The 17,650-nt window shown below is 36.7% G+C and overlaps 3 protein-coding genes across 6 annotated transcripts in view; all 3 read right to left on the bottom strand.

Moving 5' to 3' along the window:
- Positions 1 to 306: 306 nt before the first annotated feature.
- LOC127641406 (vascular cell adhesion protein 1-like) lies at positions 307 to 6,541 on the bottom strand. The gene is made up of 7 exons (XM_052124408.1): positions 6,362 to 6,541; positions 5,220 to 5,492; positions 4,404 to 4,709; positions 2,712 to 2,972; positions 2,185 to 2,460; positions 1,813 to 2,073; positions 307 to 1,007 (listed from the first exon to the last, which is right to left on the bottom strand). The coding sequence occupies exons 1-7, from the start codon at positions 6,402 to 6,404 to the stop codon at positions 850 to 852; spliced, it is 1,578 nt and encodes a 525-aa protein (XP_051980368.1). The 5' UTR covers positions 6,405 to 6,541; the 3' UTR covers positions 307 to 849.
- A 1,734-nt stretch (positions 6,542 to 8,275) lies between these two features.
- LOC127641473 (probable G-protein coupled receptor 88) lies at positions 8,276 to 9,848 on the bottom strand. The gene has a single exon (XM_052124502.1). It carries the CDS (start codon positions 9,517 to 9,519, stop codon positions 8,473 to 8,475), a length of 1,047 nt encoding a protein of 348 aa, XP_051980462.1. The 5' UTR covers positions 9,520 to 9,848; the 3' UTR covers positions 8,276 to 8,472.
- Positions 9,849 to 11,731: 1,883 nt separating this feature from the next.
- The window catches only part of LOC127641227 (dual specificity protein phosphatase CDC14AB-like), a 56,613-nt gene continuing 50,694 nt past the window's right edge, over positions 11,732 to 17,650 (bottom strand). For 2 of the 4 annotated variants that reach the window (XM_052124057.1, XM_052124056.1), the window contains one exon: positions 11,733 to 15,986. In XM_052124057.1, the coding sequence (XP_051980017.1) occupies positions 15,957 to 15,986 (30 nt within the window). In that variant the 3' untranslated portion in view covers positions 11,733 to 15,956. Of the gene's footprint in view, positions 15,987 to 17,650 lie in introns of all 4 variants that reach the window. The other 2 variants (XM_052124058.1, XM_052124059.1) reach the window with 2 other exon arrangements.

Genomic DNA, 17,650 nt, shown 5'->3' with positions numbered 1-17,650 from the left:
CGGAGACATAGCACCCGTGGAGGCATCATCCACGCTCAACTCACCACGCGCCCCACCAAGAATGAACCACATTATAGTGACCACAAAGAGGTTACCCCATGTGACTCTACCCTCCCTAGCAACTGAGACAATTTTGGTTGGGAGACCTGGCTGGAGTCACTCAGAACTCCAGGGGTGGTAGCCTACATCTTTACCACTGAGCTAACCAGGCCCCCTGCCAATTGCTTGTTTAAATATTTATGAACATGAAAACACTTTTAACATTTGAAAGAAAAACAACACAGGAGAATACTTTAAACACTTTTACATTTTAATATTTTAGAACACTTAAAAGGTCCATTTTCTAGGTAACAGCATCTTCAACAGACTTTGAGGTTAACAGTAGGTATCTATAGTGTTCCAAACACTAACTAACTTTAAATTATGTTAAAGTTAAATTAAAGTTCTACTTTGTGTCATTAAATAGAATTCCAAAAATAATCAAGCAGGTTTCCCTAACACTCATCCCATCTGCCACTGGTCAGGAACCCTATCCCCAACTCTACCCTGAAACGTCCTCTAACCCTCTAATCCAGTCAAACATTAAGACAGACACTGTTATAGTGCAGACATGAGGTCTCAAAGAAAGCTGCCATGTCTCAATGGTGAGACCACAAAGAAACTGCATGATGCATGAATATCGACATGCCCATTGATTGTCTGTGGCTGTGGAGAATGCAGGTTCCCAAACAGCTGAGGTACTGTCACATACACATGGTGACTGAAAATCTTCTCAGAACCTGCAGTTCTCACTTCAGGGAGGTCCTGGTAGCAAAGTGTAGCCAATTCCGTTTGTGGAGTATAAACAGTCTACACAGTGCCTTGATTGAACTTCGTAAAGTTATATGATCCCTTCTTTTCAGCTCTCCGCAGATACGCCACAACAATAAGCAGTGTCGCAGCTGCTCCTAGGCAAACTGCAGGGGTTATAAAGTCATTCCAACCAGATGAAGGGTTGAATCTTTTCTCTGTTACGAAAACAAGACAAAGAGATTGGCAAAACGCATTCTGAAGACTTGACACATTTTGCAAATTGTTCATAAAGTTTCCTAACCAGGTGTGACGTGGAAAAGCCTGCATTGACCGCGACAAACAATGAGCGACAGGACAATTTCGGTATGTTACTCGGTTTCTATTTGTATGGCTTTAAACATGGTAGCCCCACAACATGTGAAATCTCATCGGTCAAAATCCCACACAATATAACTATGTATAAGCACCAAATATGCTCTGATTGGCTGTGATTGGTGTCGCTTTGCACATTATTTAATTTCCAGTGAGGACAGTGAATTTACTTGTGTTGCTGGAAACTTGTCTCGTTTGGTTAGGTCCTACTTAACGCTTGTTCGCGCATACTGTGTTGATGACGGAATTTAGGGCACACTGTTTAATGTCAAAATATACAACAGTATCGACAACATCTCGCAAACAGTGCGTGTTATGCAAATTCCGTCATCAGCACAGTATGCGCAAACACTCGTACGTGTCTCGTTTTTGCGCACCATTGCCGCATGTGCCACATATGTTGGCTATGCTAAAAGACTATCACATAGCAGTTGTAATGCACATGAGCCAAACATATCCATTTGGGATTGCAGTCAAAAGAGTATAATTTGCAAGACTTAGAGCTTGACTGTGTATGAGATAGAACAGCAGGCGGAATAACGAAGTGTACCCTAGCCTTAATTCACAAATAAAATGGTCTTTTCCAGTCCAATTACTCAGCAATACAATCATTTGAGAAGATGGTAGTGTCTAACTAGTTTCACTTACCCATAACATTAATAGTGAAAACCTCTGTCTCAAAGCCCAGGTTGTTGGTGACGTTGACCTGGTATAACCCTGTGTCGTTGAGAGTGAGGTTGAACAGATGGAAGACGCCATTAGGGGAGTAGATGTTGGTTTCGCTTTCCAGCTTACTCAAGACCACCGCAGATGGAGGGAAGCTCACGGAGTGACAACAGATGGTGATATTCTGCCCCTCCTGAACCTTGGTAGATGGGAAGACCTCTACTGTCATATTCCTGGGTGGTGCTGAGTTAGGAGAGGCAATAATAATAATTAAGATGGGGAGCTGTAATTTCAGTGTTACTCATCAGTGTTACACCAACAATATCTGCCAATATCAGAATTTCAATGTCTTACTTTCAACGGTTAGACTGAGAGTAGTCGTCTGATTCCCATACTCATTGAAAGCCTGACATATATAGATGCCAGAGTCAGCCAGCTTGACCGAGGTGAGTTTTATTGATGTTTCAGCCCCATCAAAGGCCTTTAGTTCGGTTTCTTTGTTGTCCACCACCCTGCTCAACACCATACGGGTTACTGGAACACCGTTAGACAGGCAGGAAATGCTCACAGATTCACCTTCCTTCAAAACTCCTTGTGGACTTGCTTCAATGATTGTATTCATTGGAGGTGCTGCAAAGGAATTCAAATCAGATAAATTATCCTCAAAATGCCTTAATGCCTCTATATTTAAAATGATTCCATATGCATTGCCAGACCAATATATTGATGTTAAGCAATGTAAGCACTTACTGAATGTACTAGTCAAACCCTTGTTTTATTAAAAAACCCTTGAGTAAATTTTTACAGAATTTTCATGCACTGCATTCAAAAGTCTTTTTAAAAAAGGAATTAAATAGGATGAAAAGAGATTTCCTGCTAACCTTGAATGACAACTGAAACATTTGCCTTCTCTTTCCCCAAATCATTGCTAACCCCACACTGGTAAGTACCAGCATCTGATAAGGACACATTTTGTATGAAGAGCTCTTGATGTTTCCCCACTTCAACAGATTGGCCATCTGGTTTAATAGCCGTCCATGTAAACACAGGCTTCGGGTTGCCCTTTGCCTCACAGGTCAAATTTAACATGGATCCCAGTAAGAGTGTGGTCGGTTCAGACACTCTCACATTATGTGGTGCAGCTGTAAAAGCAATGGGAAAATACAGCAGAGAATAAGATTACATCATGGAGGTCACCTTCAGAAAGTATCTCATAGAGGATGCGCTGCTCCCACATCCGTTTTGGTTTTAATTAAAAAATGGTTCACATAAATAAGCCTACATATGGAGCTGATCATTAATCTGAACACCAGGAACAAGCCTTCTGTAAAATCCATCTAAAGATGGTGGCTGTGTTTTAGAATGTAGTTACATTCTGCCAGCTGGTCATATCAGCTTAAGGTGGTCAAAGCTAGTAGACCATCTTGGACCAGCAACAAACCTGCTATCAACTGGTTATAACATCTTAAGGTAGTCAAGCTCTTTTTTTGGAACATGATAGCTGGTTATTGGCTGGTCTAAGCTGGTCATTAGCTTGTACTAGCTTGTAGACTACCTTGGACCAGCCACATACCAGCTACCATCCTGTCATAACATCTTAAGGTGGTCAAGCTGTTTTTTGGAACATGGTAGCTGGTTTCTAGCTGGCCTAAACTGGTCATTAGATGGTACTAGCTGGTAGACCGCCTTGGACCAGCAACAAACCAGCCATCAACTGGTTATAACATCTTAAGGTAGTCAAGCTCTTTTTTTGGAACATGGTAGCTGGTTTCTAGCTGGTCTAAGCTGGTCATTAGCTGGTACTAGAAGGTAGACCAGCTTGGACCAGCAACAAACCAGCTATCAACTGGTTATAACATCTTAAGGTAGTCAAGCTCTTTTTTGGAACATGGTAGCTGGTTTCTAGATGGTCTAAGCTGGTCATTAGCTTGTGCTAGCTTGTAGACTACCTTGGACCTGCCACAAACCAGCTACCATCTGATCATAACATCTTAAAGTGGTCAAGCTGTTTTTTTGGAACATGGTAGCTGGTTTTTAGCTGGCCTAACCTGGTCATTAGCTGGTACTAGCTGGTAGACTGTCTTGGACCAGCAACAAACCAGCTACCAGCTTGTCATACGAGCTGAAGTTGGGCAAGCTGTTTTTTTTGGAAAATGGTAGCTGGTTTTTAACTGGTCCAAGTTGGTTATTAGCTGGTCCAAGCTGGTAGACCATCTTGGACCAGCGGCAAACCAGATATTCATACAAGCTTAAGGTGATCAAGCTTTTTTTTTGGAACATGATAGCTGGTTTCTAGCTGGTCTAAGCAGGTCATTAGCTGGCCCTAAGTGGAAGATCATCTTGGACCAGCAATAAAACAACAGCAGTCAGTCATACCAGCTTAGGCTGGTCAAGATGAGTTTTGAGACATGGTGGCTGTTTCACCACCCAGTGACCAACCTAGACAAGCTAGAAACCAGGCAGTATGTTCTAAAACGCAGCTACTCCAGATTAAGATGGATTTTTTAAGATGAAAATTCACGAGGAGCAGCTTTCTATTGAACTTTGATGAACTATGGTGAAAGGGAACTTACACAGAACTCTCATGAGTCCAGATGTCTCCTTGGTCATCTCATTGGTGGGTATATCTTCTACATCGAGTGATGCTCTGCAGGTTATTGCCTTTCCATCGTCCTCACTTGAAGGTACGAATGTGTAAGAATACGACAAACTATCTTTGCCAGATTCCACTTTTTTCCCCTTTAGAACATTGTCTCCATATAACAATTCCACTTCTAGATACTCCGAAGGGTAAACAGAAGACACTTCACAGGTCAAGAGGTTTGCCTTGCCCAATATCAATCGATCATTCCCGGATATAACTGGGTTTCTTGGAAAAGCTGCAACAAATTAATTCGGTTTTAAACATAGGTTGACAAGCAAAAATAATCTTAAAAAGGCATTTATATGTTTAATGCAGATTACAACTATGTGAATCATAGATTCACACAGATTCAGATTACAACTATCTGCATGTCTTTTTGGAGCATCCGGAGGAAACCCACACAAACACGGGGAGAACATGCAAACTACACACAGGACTCAAACCTGGGACCTTCTTGCTGTGAGGTGACAGTGCTATCCACTGAGCCACGTGCCACCCCAATTAAAACTATATGTGTATATATAGAAATTGACTTTCAAAAGTAAACCTCAAATAAAAAACAGCTATTTGACATTGAAAACTTACAATAAACATATTTAGTTCATTAAAAGGTATTTTTATACTTAATTAATAATTATAAAACATACTTGTAAAATAAGTACCAACTGTAAAAAAATACTGAAATATTTTTACTTTAAAAAACCATACTTAAAAATAAACATACAATAATGACACTGAAACTTACAATATACTTGAATTGCTGTTGTCTTCTGTTTTTTCTCCTTCCCACAGGTTGCTGTGCATATTATGTCTATTTCGTGGTTCTTTGTCACATTGGCAAATATCAGCACAGATTCTCTGCCGTGATTCTTAATAGTAGCGTACAGTGGTTTATCTTGTAACGGGGTCCACTTCAACTCCAAACTCTCCTGGCAAGATGTCATGCTGCAGGTCACCTCTCTCCTGTCGCCCACTTTCATCAGAACTTTGGGTGTCAGCTCCACCATATGTGAAACAGCTGGTCAATACAATAACATTTTCCTTTAGTTGTAATATTAAGGGTTCTCTGTAACTACAGTACATATGCAAAACGTTCTAAAATATGAATTTTACAAAAAAATGAATTAAGCTTGTAACACTTAACAAGTAGGCTCTATTTTTAATATTAGTAAATGCATTTCATGAACTAAAAATTGTTTTATACAGCATTTATTTTAATGTAGGTTATATACATATACATGTTAATGTTAGTTTATAATGCATTGATGAATGGCAATAGACACAACATTTAATTAAAACAAATATTAATACATTTAAAAAAATGTTGTGTTCATGTTAACTAATGTAGTAAACTAATATTAATAAATACAAGTGTTTATGTTTAATAATGCAAATGTTGTAACTTTATGAAAGTGTTTTATAAAGAAATGTTTTCAAATGTAAGTAAATTATACTAATATATATATATATATATATATATATATATATATATATATATATATATATATATATATATATATATATATACATTTTGTTTTTAATTTCTGAGCATCATAAAATACAATTAACAGATAAAAAAGTAAATAAAAATAAAAGACATGAATACACAAAAACAAGCCATATACCATTAAAAAAATAGAGAAAATTTATTAAAATGTAAGACAAAAATATATGTCATTTACATAAAATAATTATAATTATGTGATTTAAGTACATGAATATAATACTTGCATTAAGTGAAATCATATATTTATGGCACGTCTTGAATTAAGTACATTTTAAGATGCTAAAATCTGCATGTTGTTAAAATATGCAGGTAATGTGTGGTTAAATGATTAGCATATGTAGCTAATTACAGAAAAGTGTTGATTAAAATAATAAACTTACCTGCAATTGGCAGAAGCAAAGTCAAAAGCAAACTTGAAGCCATGCTGTGAAATCTGTGTCCACTAATGAAGAACTTCCCAAGAGCACAGATTGTCCAGTGTGAATTTCAATTTCACTTTTACTTCCACGGCCCAGGTTTATATACACTGGGGGGGCGGGGCCTCTCCAGTCTGTCTATGCAGAAATTCCCCAGTAGTGTGTGTGTTATAATAACAAGGGGTCATTTTCAGAAATGCCAGGGAAACTTTCTAGAGGTTTTAACATAATTACAGGAAACAAACACTTTTTTAGATAACATTTTTGCCATTGATATCACACAATAAGCTAATTGCATGTTTTTTTTTATTTTAGGGTTTTCCAGACGGAAAATATCTACATTTAAAACAATGTGAACAGGCTTGGCCAGTTATTCCTTTTAAGAAATACTAAATCTACAAGAAGGAGGTCCATTTATGGGGGCTGTTACAGATCAATTAATCATGATAGAGTGAACCGCCACACAATGTTTTGATTTTTATTCTTTCATTTGACTATTTGAATTATTTATAACATAGCTTATAACTAAAATCATATGGAAATCTTGAATAGGTTTCTAGTAAATGTTAACTTCTAGATTAGCTTCTCAATTGGGCTATTATCATCCAATATATTTCTCCACATCTGCGTTTATTCCACTTTTATGAATTTAGAGTTATCTAAATTGATAACAGTATATGTAACATTGTGTTTAAGACAGGATATGTCCTGAAGGGACTTGGCTGGATAGTGTCCAAGCTGATCTCTTGGGCCAAAACAACTCAGAATCTCCTTTGCTTGTGGACAATTCCTCTTGACAGCCTCTTGATCTGATAGTATGTTTAATACAGTTATTAAACAAAGACAATGTGTTTAACAAGTGCATACTAGTTGGACGTATATAAAAACAAACATGAGAGACTATCAGATTGTACTGGTGTGAATGTCTGTAAGCGCTCTGTTAACTGTTATTTAGATGGATCTGAAAATGCCACCAAGAAGCTGTAAAATTAATATAATAAAAAATCTATAATATAACTTTTTAAATATTAAATAAAATAAAAACACTAATAGCATATACAGTTGAAATAAAATTAAGCTAGGTATGAAAACGTGACAAAAAATATTGTTGAAACTTCCAGCATATCGTAAATTGTTAAGAAGATGTAAAATAAAATATGATAAAAATACTTTAGTATAAAATGTTAAATATACAATAAAATAAAATAAAAATGCTAATAGCCTATACATTTCATATATATAATAATATTGTGGAAACTTCCAGCATACCGTAAATTCTCAAGATGCTGTAAAATAAAAATAAGTGAACATAAAATAAAAAATATAAAAATTAATTAAAATACTACAATAAATAAATAATAAACGCAATATATTTTTAAATACACAAAAAATAGAATTTTATTTAAAATACAAAAAAACAACAACATAAACATACAATAATAAAACAAAACTGAAACTAATGTAAAATACATAATAAAATATTTATTTATAAATATACATGTTTATATCAAATATAAAAGTAATGTCCTATAGTATCTAAATAATTGCCCTAATATATAAGAAATAAAAAATACAATTAAATTAAAATACTAATATTAATTTTCTATAAAATGTAGATAGTTCTGACAAAATAAATAAATAAATAATATAGAATACTAGTAAAATGATGTAAACAAAATACAAATTAATACAAATTATTATCTATAAATAACAGATCCTATATCATATTTTAAATATACTATGAATATAATTCACAATAAAATGAAACATACTATTTTTAAATAAAAGTGTATTTATTATTAGGCTATTATTATTATTATAAGAATTTTAAAACATAATTTGAATTTAAAATAAAAAAGAAACAATTAACTGGTTTAATTCCCATTTATTTCAACACATTCATAAACATGTCTTATTTTAAAAAGTTTCACAAATTTCACGTTAAGTCACAAAATCTTTCCAAACCTGCTTTCCAAATAACTGTAAAATCACTGGCAGATTGTAGAAGCACCTTAGACACACAGTCCAGACACAAGCAGCATTGGGCCACATAGCTTTAAGGTTTACTCGGTGACTCAGTTCATCTCACCCAGGAAAGCCCTGCGACTGTTCTGTCGTGGGAAGATGTGAGAAATGGTATTGATTGTGATGGGCTCAACCCCAACCGTGGAGCCCCTCAAGTCTCCCCTCATCACAGACCTAAAGGACTTCCTGAACTCCTCGTTCTTCCAAGTGTATAGAAACGGATTGGACACAAAGATAGTGCAGAAGACAATCCACGTCGATGTCCAAAGAGCCATGGACACTGGCACGAACAGTCCTGCCATCAGAACCCAAAATATGGGCTCAGTTGTGAGAATGAATATGAAGCACACTGCGAGAACATAAAACCCGAGGCGCCTGTCTTTTCTAGGGAAAGAATAGGGAAGATTGTTCACTATTTGGAAATTCAGAATACTGACCCTCTTCACGCTTATCTGTACCCGGCGGAAGATTTTAAAGTAGCAGTATACCACAACAACAGTCTGACCAATGATAGTGACCGCCAATGTGCCAGCAGAGACCCGACTGGACAGCACAGACGCCGAAGTGCCCTTGGTGAAGGATGCTGATGCTGCATCCTCAGCATCCCTGCATCTCTCAGGCGGGTACCGAAAGGATGTGAGCCATGGAAACAAAGAGCCTAATGAGATGAGCCATGATCCTGCAATCATCCATTCTGTGTTCCTCTTCTGATACAGACTTTGATACACAGCAGGGGTTTTGGTGATCAACACATACCTATTCACAGCAATAAGCGAATGGGAAAGCAGGGACACGGTGATGCCCAGAAACAGCAGCGCTTCTTTGAACGCGTGGTACCCGAGCGCGAGGATCCCACCCGTGGATGTGGCCACCGCTTCGTGGGGCATCCAGAAAGCGCACACCAGCAAATCCGCCACGCAGCCGTTCACGATGAACGCATTGCTGGCCGTGCGGAGCTTCTTGAACGTTATGACCAAATAGATGACTAGAAGGTTGAGGATGGTGCCCAAAACGCACATGAAGGAGTAGATGGTGGCGATGGAGATGCGCGATCCGCGTCCCAGCGCGCAGTCAGGCACGTCCGTGTGGTTTGGCATGATGCAAGACTGCTGATAAAAATGATCTTATGTCATCTTATCTCATCACAAGTGATTTCTCACATTGTGTGGCTAAAAATGGAAATACGTGCGCGTGAGAGCGCGCAGCCCACCTTTGGCGATGCTGCTGTGGGAACGCGCTTTATATATGTGTGGTTTTATCGTGAGATCAACAAGAGCCCACGCTGTTTTCTCACATGTCTGTTTCGTCCTTATTGTCAGCAAGCACAATATTCACATTAACTGATCATTATGAATCGACCTATGATAACTGATAGCGCTAACATAATGGGCTCGAGCTATGAGATCTGTGAGATGAGAAATAACATAGCGATTAAGGAGATTCTTAAAGGGATAGTTCACCCAAAAATGAACATTCTCTCATTATTTACTCACCCTCATGCCATCCCGGATGTTCATGACTGTCTTTCTTCTGCTGAACACAAATTAAGATTTTTAGAAGAATAATTCTGCTCTGTAGGTCCTTTCAATGCAAGTGAATGGTGACCAGAACCTCGAAGGTCACAAAAAGCACATAAAGGCAGCATGAAAGTAATTCATACAACTCCAGTGGTTTAATCCATGTCTTCAGACATTAAAAATGAATTGGTATGAAAGAGATTTGTAGTCCACATTTTCATGCCTTCATCAAAAGAACACTTTCTGCATGGTTGTGCAGATATACGTCAGTTTTGTAAAATAAACGTGGAACTAAAAGAGTAATACTTTACAATAAGGTACTATGCATTAACATTAGTTAATGCATTAGTTATCATGAACTAGCAATTTTACAGCATTCACCGCTTGGTTAACGTTAAATGACAAATAACATTACATAAACAGTAATGTTCTTAAATTATAAATAAATGCAATACATTAAGAAGTTCATAATGCATGAAGCAATATTAACTTGTGCAACTTTTAATGTGAAAACGTATTAGTACATGTAGAAATTAACGTTAAGAACGCTATGGAAGCATATTACTGACAAATGTCTTTGAAACAAAAAAGTGCGCCAACTCGCACTACCTGAAAAATAAAGTCATCGCATTAACAGTGCTTGCATTTTTGGGAATGCAGTTTTATATGGTTTTTATATTTCAACTGAAGACATTTTCACAAATATTCACCTTCTGTTTAAGATGTCATCATTATTCAAAAGGTAATATTCGATCCATTATATTTCACTTTGCAAATTCGCCTCTTAAATTTCAGCGGGTCAAATTTGGTTGGAAATTGAACCTAGCATCACCTAGTGGTGAAGCCTTGTAGCAGAGAGTGAAGATTGTGCATCGGCACTCTACTGCTTTTCCTGCAATGCCAGTAATAGGTTGAATTTCCAACCGAATTGTAACCAATTACATTTTAGAGGTGAATTTGCAAAGCGAAATATACTGAAATGAAATCTTAAAAGAACTGATGACATTTTGTAAAAAATCTTTTTATCATATGTATTTTATGCACCAAACACTATATTTACATAAAAAAAAGGGCATTTTTTTTACTTTTTCAATGGGTCCCAGGAACTTATGGTAAGATGACATCATAATAGCTTGTAAGATAATGAGATCGATATAATGACCGAGCAAGCTGTAAATATGACACTACACCGAAATATTAGTTCACACATTAAATATATATTATAAAAAGAATGTGTGAAAATATCCAAAGCTCTTACATTTTTTGTGGTGGGCATGAATGTAATGTAATGGTGAATGAGAGATATACATCAAAAGCCTGTTATTTCATATTTGATACATGGATATAAAAGGGGAGTTTTCAATAAAATAATATTCAAAAGTTTAACCAAGTACAAGTTGCTTATATTCAGCACACTTATTTTAAAATATCAGTAACAATAAATCATTACTGTAACGCTTACTTTTTTAAATAAACTGTCCTTCATCCCAAGTTTAAATAGACTGATATAAACATTGAAACCACTTTTCTCACAAATAACCACTAGATGGTGCCATAAACATGTGAAACCTACATACCATAGGGTGTTTGGCTCGTCAACTAAAACAGAAAATGATACAGGAGCCGTCAAACCTTGGGTATCATATTTGATACACCTATATAGGGTTAACCTTATTGATTAAAATAAATTTGTTACTAAATACAGTAACTTATATTAACATATTAGAACATGTCACATTTTAAACTTCCCTTACAAACACCTATTTAATCATATGACACAAAGCAGCTTCCCACGGGGAAGCTTAATGCCTGCTATGTAGTCTTTCAGGTAACATCACATTGCATTACTGGCGATAGAAATGGTACAGAGCATGCAGACATCAACACTTGGTGCACAAAACACAATGACTGTGAAAATCAACAGAATTTATTTTTGGATCACGAACGGGTAATTTGGAGTAGAAAATGAACTTGAGACTTCACAAAACAAGTTACCAAATGTAACCACAAAATATACAGTAAAAATGGTATAAATGAAATATTTCAGCTCTGAAAAGTTAAAGGACAAGTTCAGCCAAAAATGAAAATTAAGAAATTGTTTCCTCACTCCTGTGTTGTTATAAACCCTATATGACTTTCTTTTTCTAAACAGAGAAATTGTGCTCAGTGATGTCACACTCTTCAAACGTCAAAAGAACACAAAAGTATAATTCAGAAGTCTAATAAATTATTCCATGAAACTCATGATTGTTATGAAAGCATACGATAAGGTTTGGTGAGTAACAAACTGAAATCTAATATATTATTTCGTGAAAATGTTCACTGACCGTTGAACTTGTTTATCTCCTGTGTGTGTTCATGACAGGGCATGAGAGCAACATTTCACACAGCCTCCTTGCGACAATGGGGCGTTCAAGTGAAAATGTGTTTATCTAAAAACAGGTCCGCCACAGAGATAGCAATAACCTGACACAACAGCTGCACACAAAACAGAGAACAGAACTTACTAAACATGCCTGAAGAGCCTGTAGTCAAAGAATTGATGCATTTCTATGCCCAGCCTTATTTTTTTTTTTTTTTAAGAGTATTCGGAAATCAAACAAAAACAGAGAAGGCTACAGGCAGCCAAAGTCACACAGTGTCCTAACCTGATGGCAAACGACAGGTGATAAAAAGGTATATTTCCAATGATAATCAGAGTTTTTGTTCTAAGCAGCTATGATGAGCGACGGTACATTCTACCGATCACTTGTTTTCTATTTTCGGCATTGCAAACGGTCCAAAATCCCCAATGTTCACGAGGTAGCTGCATGAACTTTTGCTCTCATCAAAACATCACCGCACAACATTTGACAGTTTCTCCCTTTGTGTTAAGAAAAAGAAAGTCAGTCATATAGGGTTATAACACGGGTGAGTAAACAATGACTGAATTTTCATTTTTGAGTGAACTATGGCTTTAAGTAAAATGTAGTTATTATATTTACCAGTCAAAATTAGTCAAATAAAATATGACAAGGTTTTCTACTTTAGGATTGATACATGATTGGCACATTGTAAAGATAACTATGAATCAAATGAATGTAGAATTTATTTAATATTTTCATGTTCAAGCTTCAACGAACTCATTCAATACAGAAAGTAAAAACATTTTCAGTGTATTGCATTAACGAATGTTAACGCATACAAACTTACAGTAAAATGTTACCACTAAAAGAAACAAAAGAATCAACTCATGCATAAATAAAACTGACATTTCGAAATACTTGCCAAATTTATGGTTGTGTAGTCATTCAACTTGCAGCCATTTTCACAGCTGTCATTGACGCCCACGGCAGAACGCCTGCTGCCAGACAATCTCTAAAGGACAGACAACTCAAGTCTATAAATGTGGCGATTTGCAGTTCCAACTTTGATGCGTGTCAGGGAGAGAATATCGCTGGCACTTAATTTACTTTTGTGCAGCTGTAAAAAAATAAGTATTTTTGCCACCGAAGGACAAAATAAGTACTGTGCAAACTTAAGAATAATTGGGCAACTGCACAAAGAGAATCAAAAGTGATTACACTGGTTTCCACATGAAGCACGCTTCTGTTGAAAATTAGTCTTTTATTTTGTTCTGGTTTTTAAAATCTTGATTACAATGTAAAAGAATAATGTACAATCCTCAACTTTGTATTTGACTTTATATGTCACTATATTTGTGAAAAACAAAACGGTACTCTACAGTAACATTGTTAGATTTTCTTGACACACTGCTTCAAAAATATATAAATTTCATAAGCAAGGAGTAGTTTACAGCAGATACAACCATATATATCAAAGAGGTAGAAAACTTCAATCAAATAAGTTTACCATCTGGAATGTACAGAGTGCTACAGGGTGAAAGAGGACACAGAACAGTCAAGAATTCATTCATCAAGTCAAAATTGCAAAAACACGGAAAGTGTCCTGAAGCATATGTTCAAAGTAAAACAAAGGATTTGGTTCACCCAAAGATGAAAATTCTGTCATTTATTCACCCTCATGGCAATCTGTATGACTCTTTCCTTCATTGGAACACAAATAGAGATGTTCACACTGCTTTTTCCATACAACGAAAGTGACTGGGGGCTGGGAATTGTGCACTATAATCTAAAGTCTTCTGTAGCCAACAGCTTTATACAAGGAACACGCTGAAATGCAAGTCACGATTCACTAAAGACCTCGCGGCTTTCAAATCTCACGCATTTTCAAAATGGCGCATCTTAAAAGGTTTGATGTCAATGCCATTGAAGGCCATTGGTTCTCATTTCTCGTTACAAATCTAGAACATTGGAAAAGCATCGCAGATCTGTTTCTCGCGCAACGCTAACGGATGTATTCAATAGACTTGTTACATAAATAGTCATTCCACTCGAGGGTGAGTAAATGATAGAATGCAAATTTTTTTTTTGGTCTAACTATTATTTTTACATCAATATTCCAACAGTCTTGGCTTACAAGTGAACCTATTCGAACACTGTACGATAAACAATTTTCGCCCGATTATAAACAACCTCCTAACCGATGTTTTTACGGTCAAATATCCAAATTTTATTAGACATTTACCATCCAACCCTTGTTAGATCAACATTTTCTAAATAGTTGATGCATTCTTTATGTGCATTAAGAACATAAAGGGTTTTACATATGTTGTTGCTTTTACGTGTGCTTCCATCATAATTGAAAGTCTAGATATAAATGCAGCTTGTAAACAAGCCATGTCATATACTTTTATACTGCCATTTACCGTTGAACATACAAGCATCCATTATCCCTGCATACTACTTAATTTCACATACATTAAATCGCCCTATAGCCACGTCCACACTTATACGTTTTTGTTTGAAAACGCAGAAATCTCACTACGTTTACGCCTCTTTATCTACAGTACACTAGAAAAGCATTTTCCTCTACCTGAAAATGGAGTGCTTTGAAACTCTCCATAACCGCATACTTTGATTAAGTTTCCTACCATCATTGTTTTCCAGATGAAAATGGATTGGTGTGGACGTGGCCTAGGCATGTTAAGACCAGCAACCAAAGAGTGTGCAACTTGCGCATACAATCTGAGGTGTTTCATTTGTGCTTTGGGGCGCTGTTGAAAATGACAATCGTGAAAGACGAAGTGCCGGGATCTTATGTGTTCTCAACAGCCCTTGAAGCTCTTGAAAAGGGAGCAAGCTGACAGCTGAATTAGTTTGATAATCATGTTCATTATGATGTCACAAAGACCTGGGAAAAGAACAGGGGTCCAACCAGTTACTCTTACCGAACAAACAAAGCCCTTCATATAACGAGAAAAATAAATTTGCGCTTGCAAATGGCCGCGTCTCATTAGCCATCTGTTGTTGCGTAGAAACAAGCCCACATTAGACCCACCGAACCCGACTGAAGAAAATACACACATCTCTTTTTCATGTGCCTAAAAACACCCTGAAAATCCCTTTCAAGACAGCACATAGCTGTCAACCCATTTTGCACCTTTCAAATATAGCCCTCACACTTGATATGTTATTTGGTAAGTACACTCAGCAGACAAAACATGATATTGTCGTCAGAACAAACTCTAGTCCAAAAATACACAAATATATCAACAAAACATATTTGTCGGCAAGCATAAGATCATGTGTTATTGTAGATAAAATAGTATAAAATTATTTACCTCAAAATATTTTTTTCAGTACAACTATGTAAATTCAAATATGAAAGGTACCTCCAAAAAAAAAAAAAAAAATTAACAGTGTTGAAAAAAACGGCCAAAGCAAGTTCTTTGTTGTCGGTTAATGAACAGCATACAGCAGATTCCAGATCAGTTCAACCTCGATAAGCAGAACGTATCACATGGGAGATGATCAGTCTTCAAAAGCACTTCCTCATGAATTTGTTTCCCTTGGAGTGCCTGTGACAAAAGTTGGAGAAGCGGTGGTCACAGTGCTGGCGACGTGGGTCGGAACCAGGCCAGCAGTACGGAACGGGGTTAACGAAAAGTGGCTGCTTTAGTACTGAACATACTCAGACTGAAGAGACTGCAAAAAAAAAAAAAAAGAGAGAAAAAAAAAAAAAGGTAAGTATGGAAAACACAAGTGATCTAAAATGATTATGATGCCAATTACGGAAAATGACAAGGCAAAGGTTAGGTAAATATTAGTCAAAAGCCAAGCAGAGACATTACAAACACAGCGTCACAGCTCAGAAAAAGAGAATACATTTGCACTAAATTGGGGGGTGGGGGGGCTGAGTTTGTGTACAAAGCGTCTTAGGTTGGGGCAAACTAAATGAAATTAGTAATGTAACAAGGAGACAGTGGCAAGTTCATGCACATTTAAAGGTAACCCTACTGAAAAAAATAGCTAAAACCAGCTTAAGGTCTTGCCGGTCTTACCTGGTTTCCACTGTTTAGGCTGGTCTAGTTTGATTGTTTTAAAGTGGTTTTGGGGCATTTGTCAGCTGTACAGGCTGGGATGCCAAATGGCAGAATAGATAAAACAGCTGAAGACCAGCTTGGCTAGGATGGAAAACCAGTTTAAACCAGCAAAACCACCTTTTTCGGCAGAGAAAGCCTCTGTGAAAGCATAGAAAGATCTGTTCTATTTTAAATGTAGTTTGTTTACAAACATCTGATAAACATCTTAAAAGCAGCATATTGGCATACATTCTTCCTCTTTCCAAGCGTTTTGGTCTGTTTCACATATATATTTGATTTGGTACAGTTTTAACACCGGACGCCCTTACTGACGCAACCCCCAGTGGCTGGGGGACTCTTACTCACACATACAGGGTAATTTAGAGTCAGACATTCTAAATCTTAAATATCTGGAATACAGCTCCTAAAAATATTTTGAACATCCGAAAAGGAAATCTTGCAGATAACCAAAGAAAACACAAAAAACAAAACGCATTGTAATTTTGATTATCTCCTCAAGAACGAAGGTTTATCAGGGAACAGTACGGTTACAAGTTCAGGACAGAATGTAATATTTATCATTGCTGCAGTGCAAGTTTAATCACTCCTGCGGAGTGTGTAGGCGTTCTGATGTTCTGAACAAAGCCAGCTCACAAAACTCCAGAAGGTGGGATGATATGGGCCAATTGCAAAATCAAATAAATGGGACCGGATGCAAGAAATTCTGCTAATGAAGTTGTTAAAATCACATGAGTTACATGTACAGTTGCAAAAAACAAACCCTAACTCACAATTGAAAAAGGCACTAAACAGGATATGGAAGGGGAACTACCAAATTCCCAGTGGTAGGATGTCTTCCAGGCTATTTGGTGAAAGAAGAAAGTTCTGGAAGGCATCCAGAAACAACACGCCACTAAAACACTTCCATTTTCCTTTGTCCTGAATGCAATCGAGTCATGCGATAACACAGCTGAATCACATTTGTTTTGCACTGGAAGTATTTCTTATAAATGGGGCAGGGAGCACGGGCAGAGGATGACCCTTGACTGTTCACAGTTAATAGCAGCAATAAAAAGCATATACAGTATATACATTGTATCTTAGGGCTGTCAAATGATCAAAATATTTAATTGCGATAAAATCGCAATATCTTTATAAACATGAGTGAACAAAATATTCTTCATTCAGATGTATGCACATACACACAAAATCTACCCCACCAACAGAGCTGAACAACATAACTCAATTCAAATGATGTACAAAATACGGTAGTTGAAAGTGTATTAT

The sequence above is a fragment of the Xyrauchen texanus genome, chromosome 50 (genome assembly GCF_025860055.1).
Source record: "Xyrauchen texanus isolate HMW12.3.18 chromosome 50, RBS_HiC_50CHRs, whole genome shotgun sequence".
Taxonomy (NCBI): Eukaryota; Metazoa; Chordata; class Actinopteri; order Cypriniformes; family Catostomidae; genus Xyrauchen; species Xyrauchen texanus.
Note: the sequence above shows the minus strand (reverse complement) of the source record. Positions and strands in the feature narration are given on the sequence as shown.

What these genes read in the sequence shown, in the direction of transcription:
- LOC127641406 (XM_052124408.1), bottom strand. Translation starts at nt 6,404, where the DNA reads ATGGCTTCAAGTTTGCTTTTGACTTTGCTTCTGCCAATTGCAG. An exon ending in TTTGCTTCTGCCAATTGCAG is followed by an intron (nt 5,493 to 6,361) that starts GTAAGTTTATTA and finishes TGTATTGACCAG; the next exon opens with CTGTTTCACATATGGTGGAG. An exon ending in TGGACTCATGAGAGTTCTGT is followed by an intron (nt 2,973 to 4,403) that starts GTAAGTTCCCTT and finishes TTGCTTTTACAG; the next exon opens with CTGCACCACATAATGTGAGA.
- LOC127641473 (XM_052124502.1), bottom strand. Translation starts at nt 9,519, where the DNA reads ATGCCAAACCACACGGACGTGCCTGACTGCGCGCTGGGACGCGGATCG.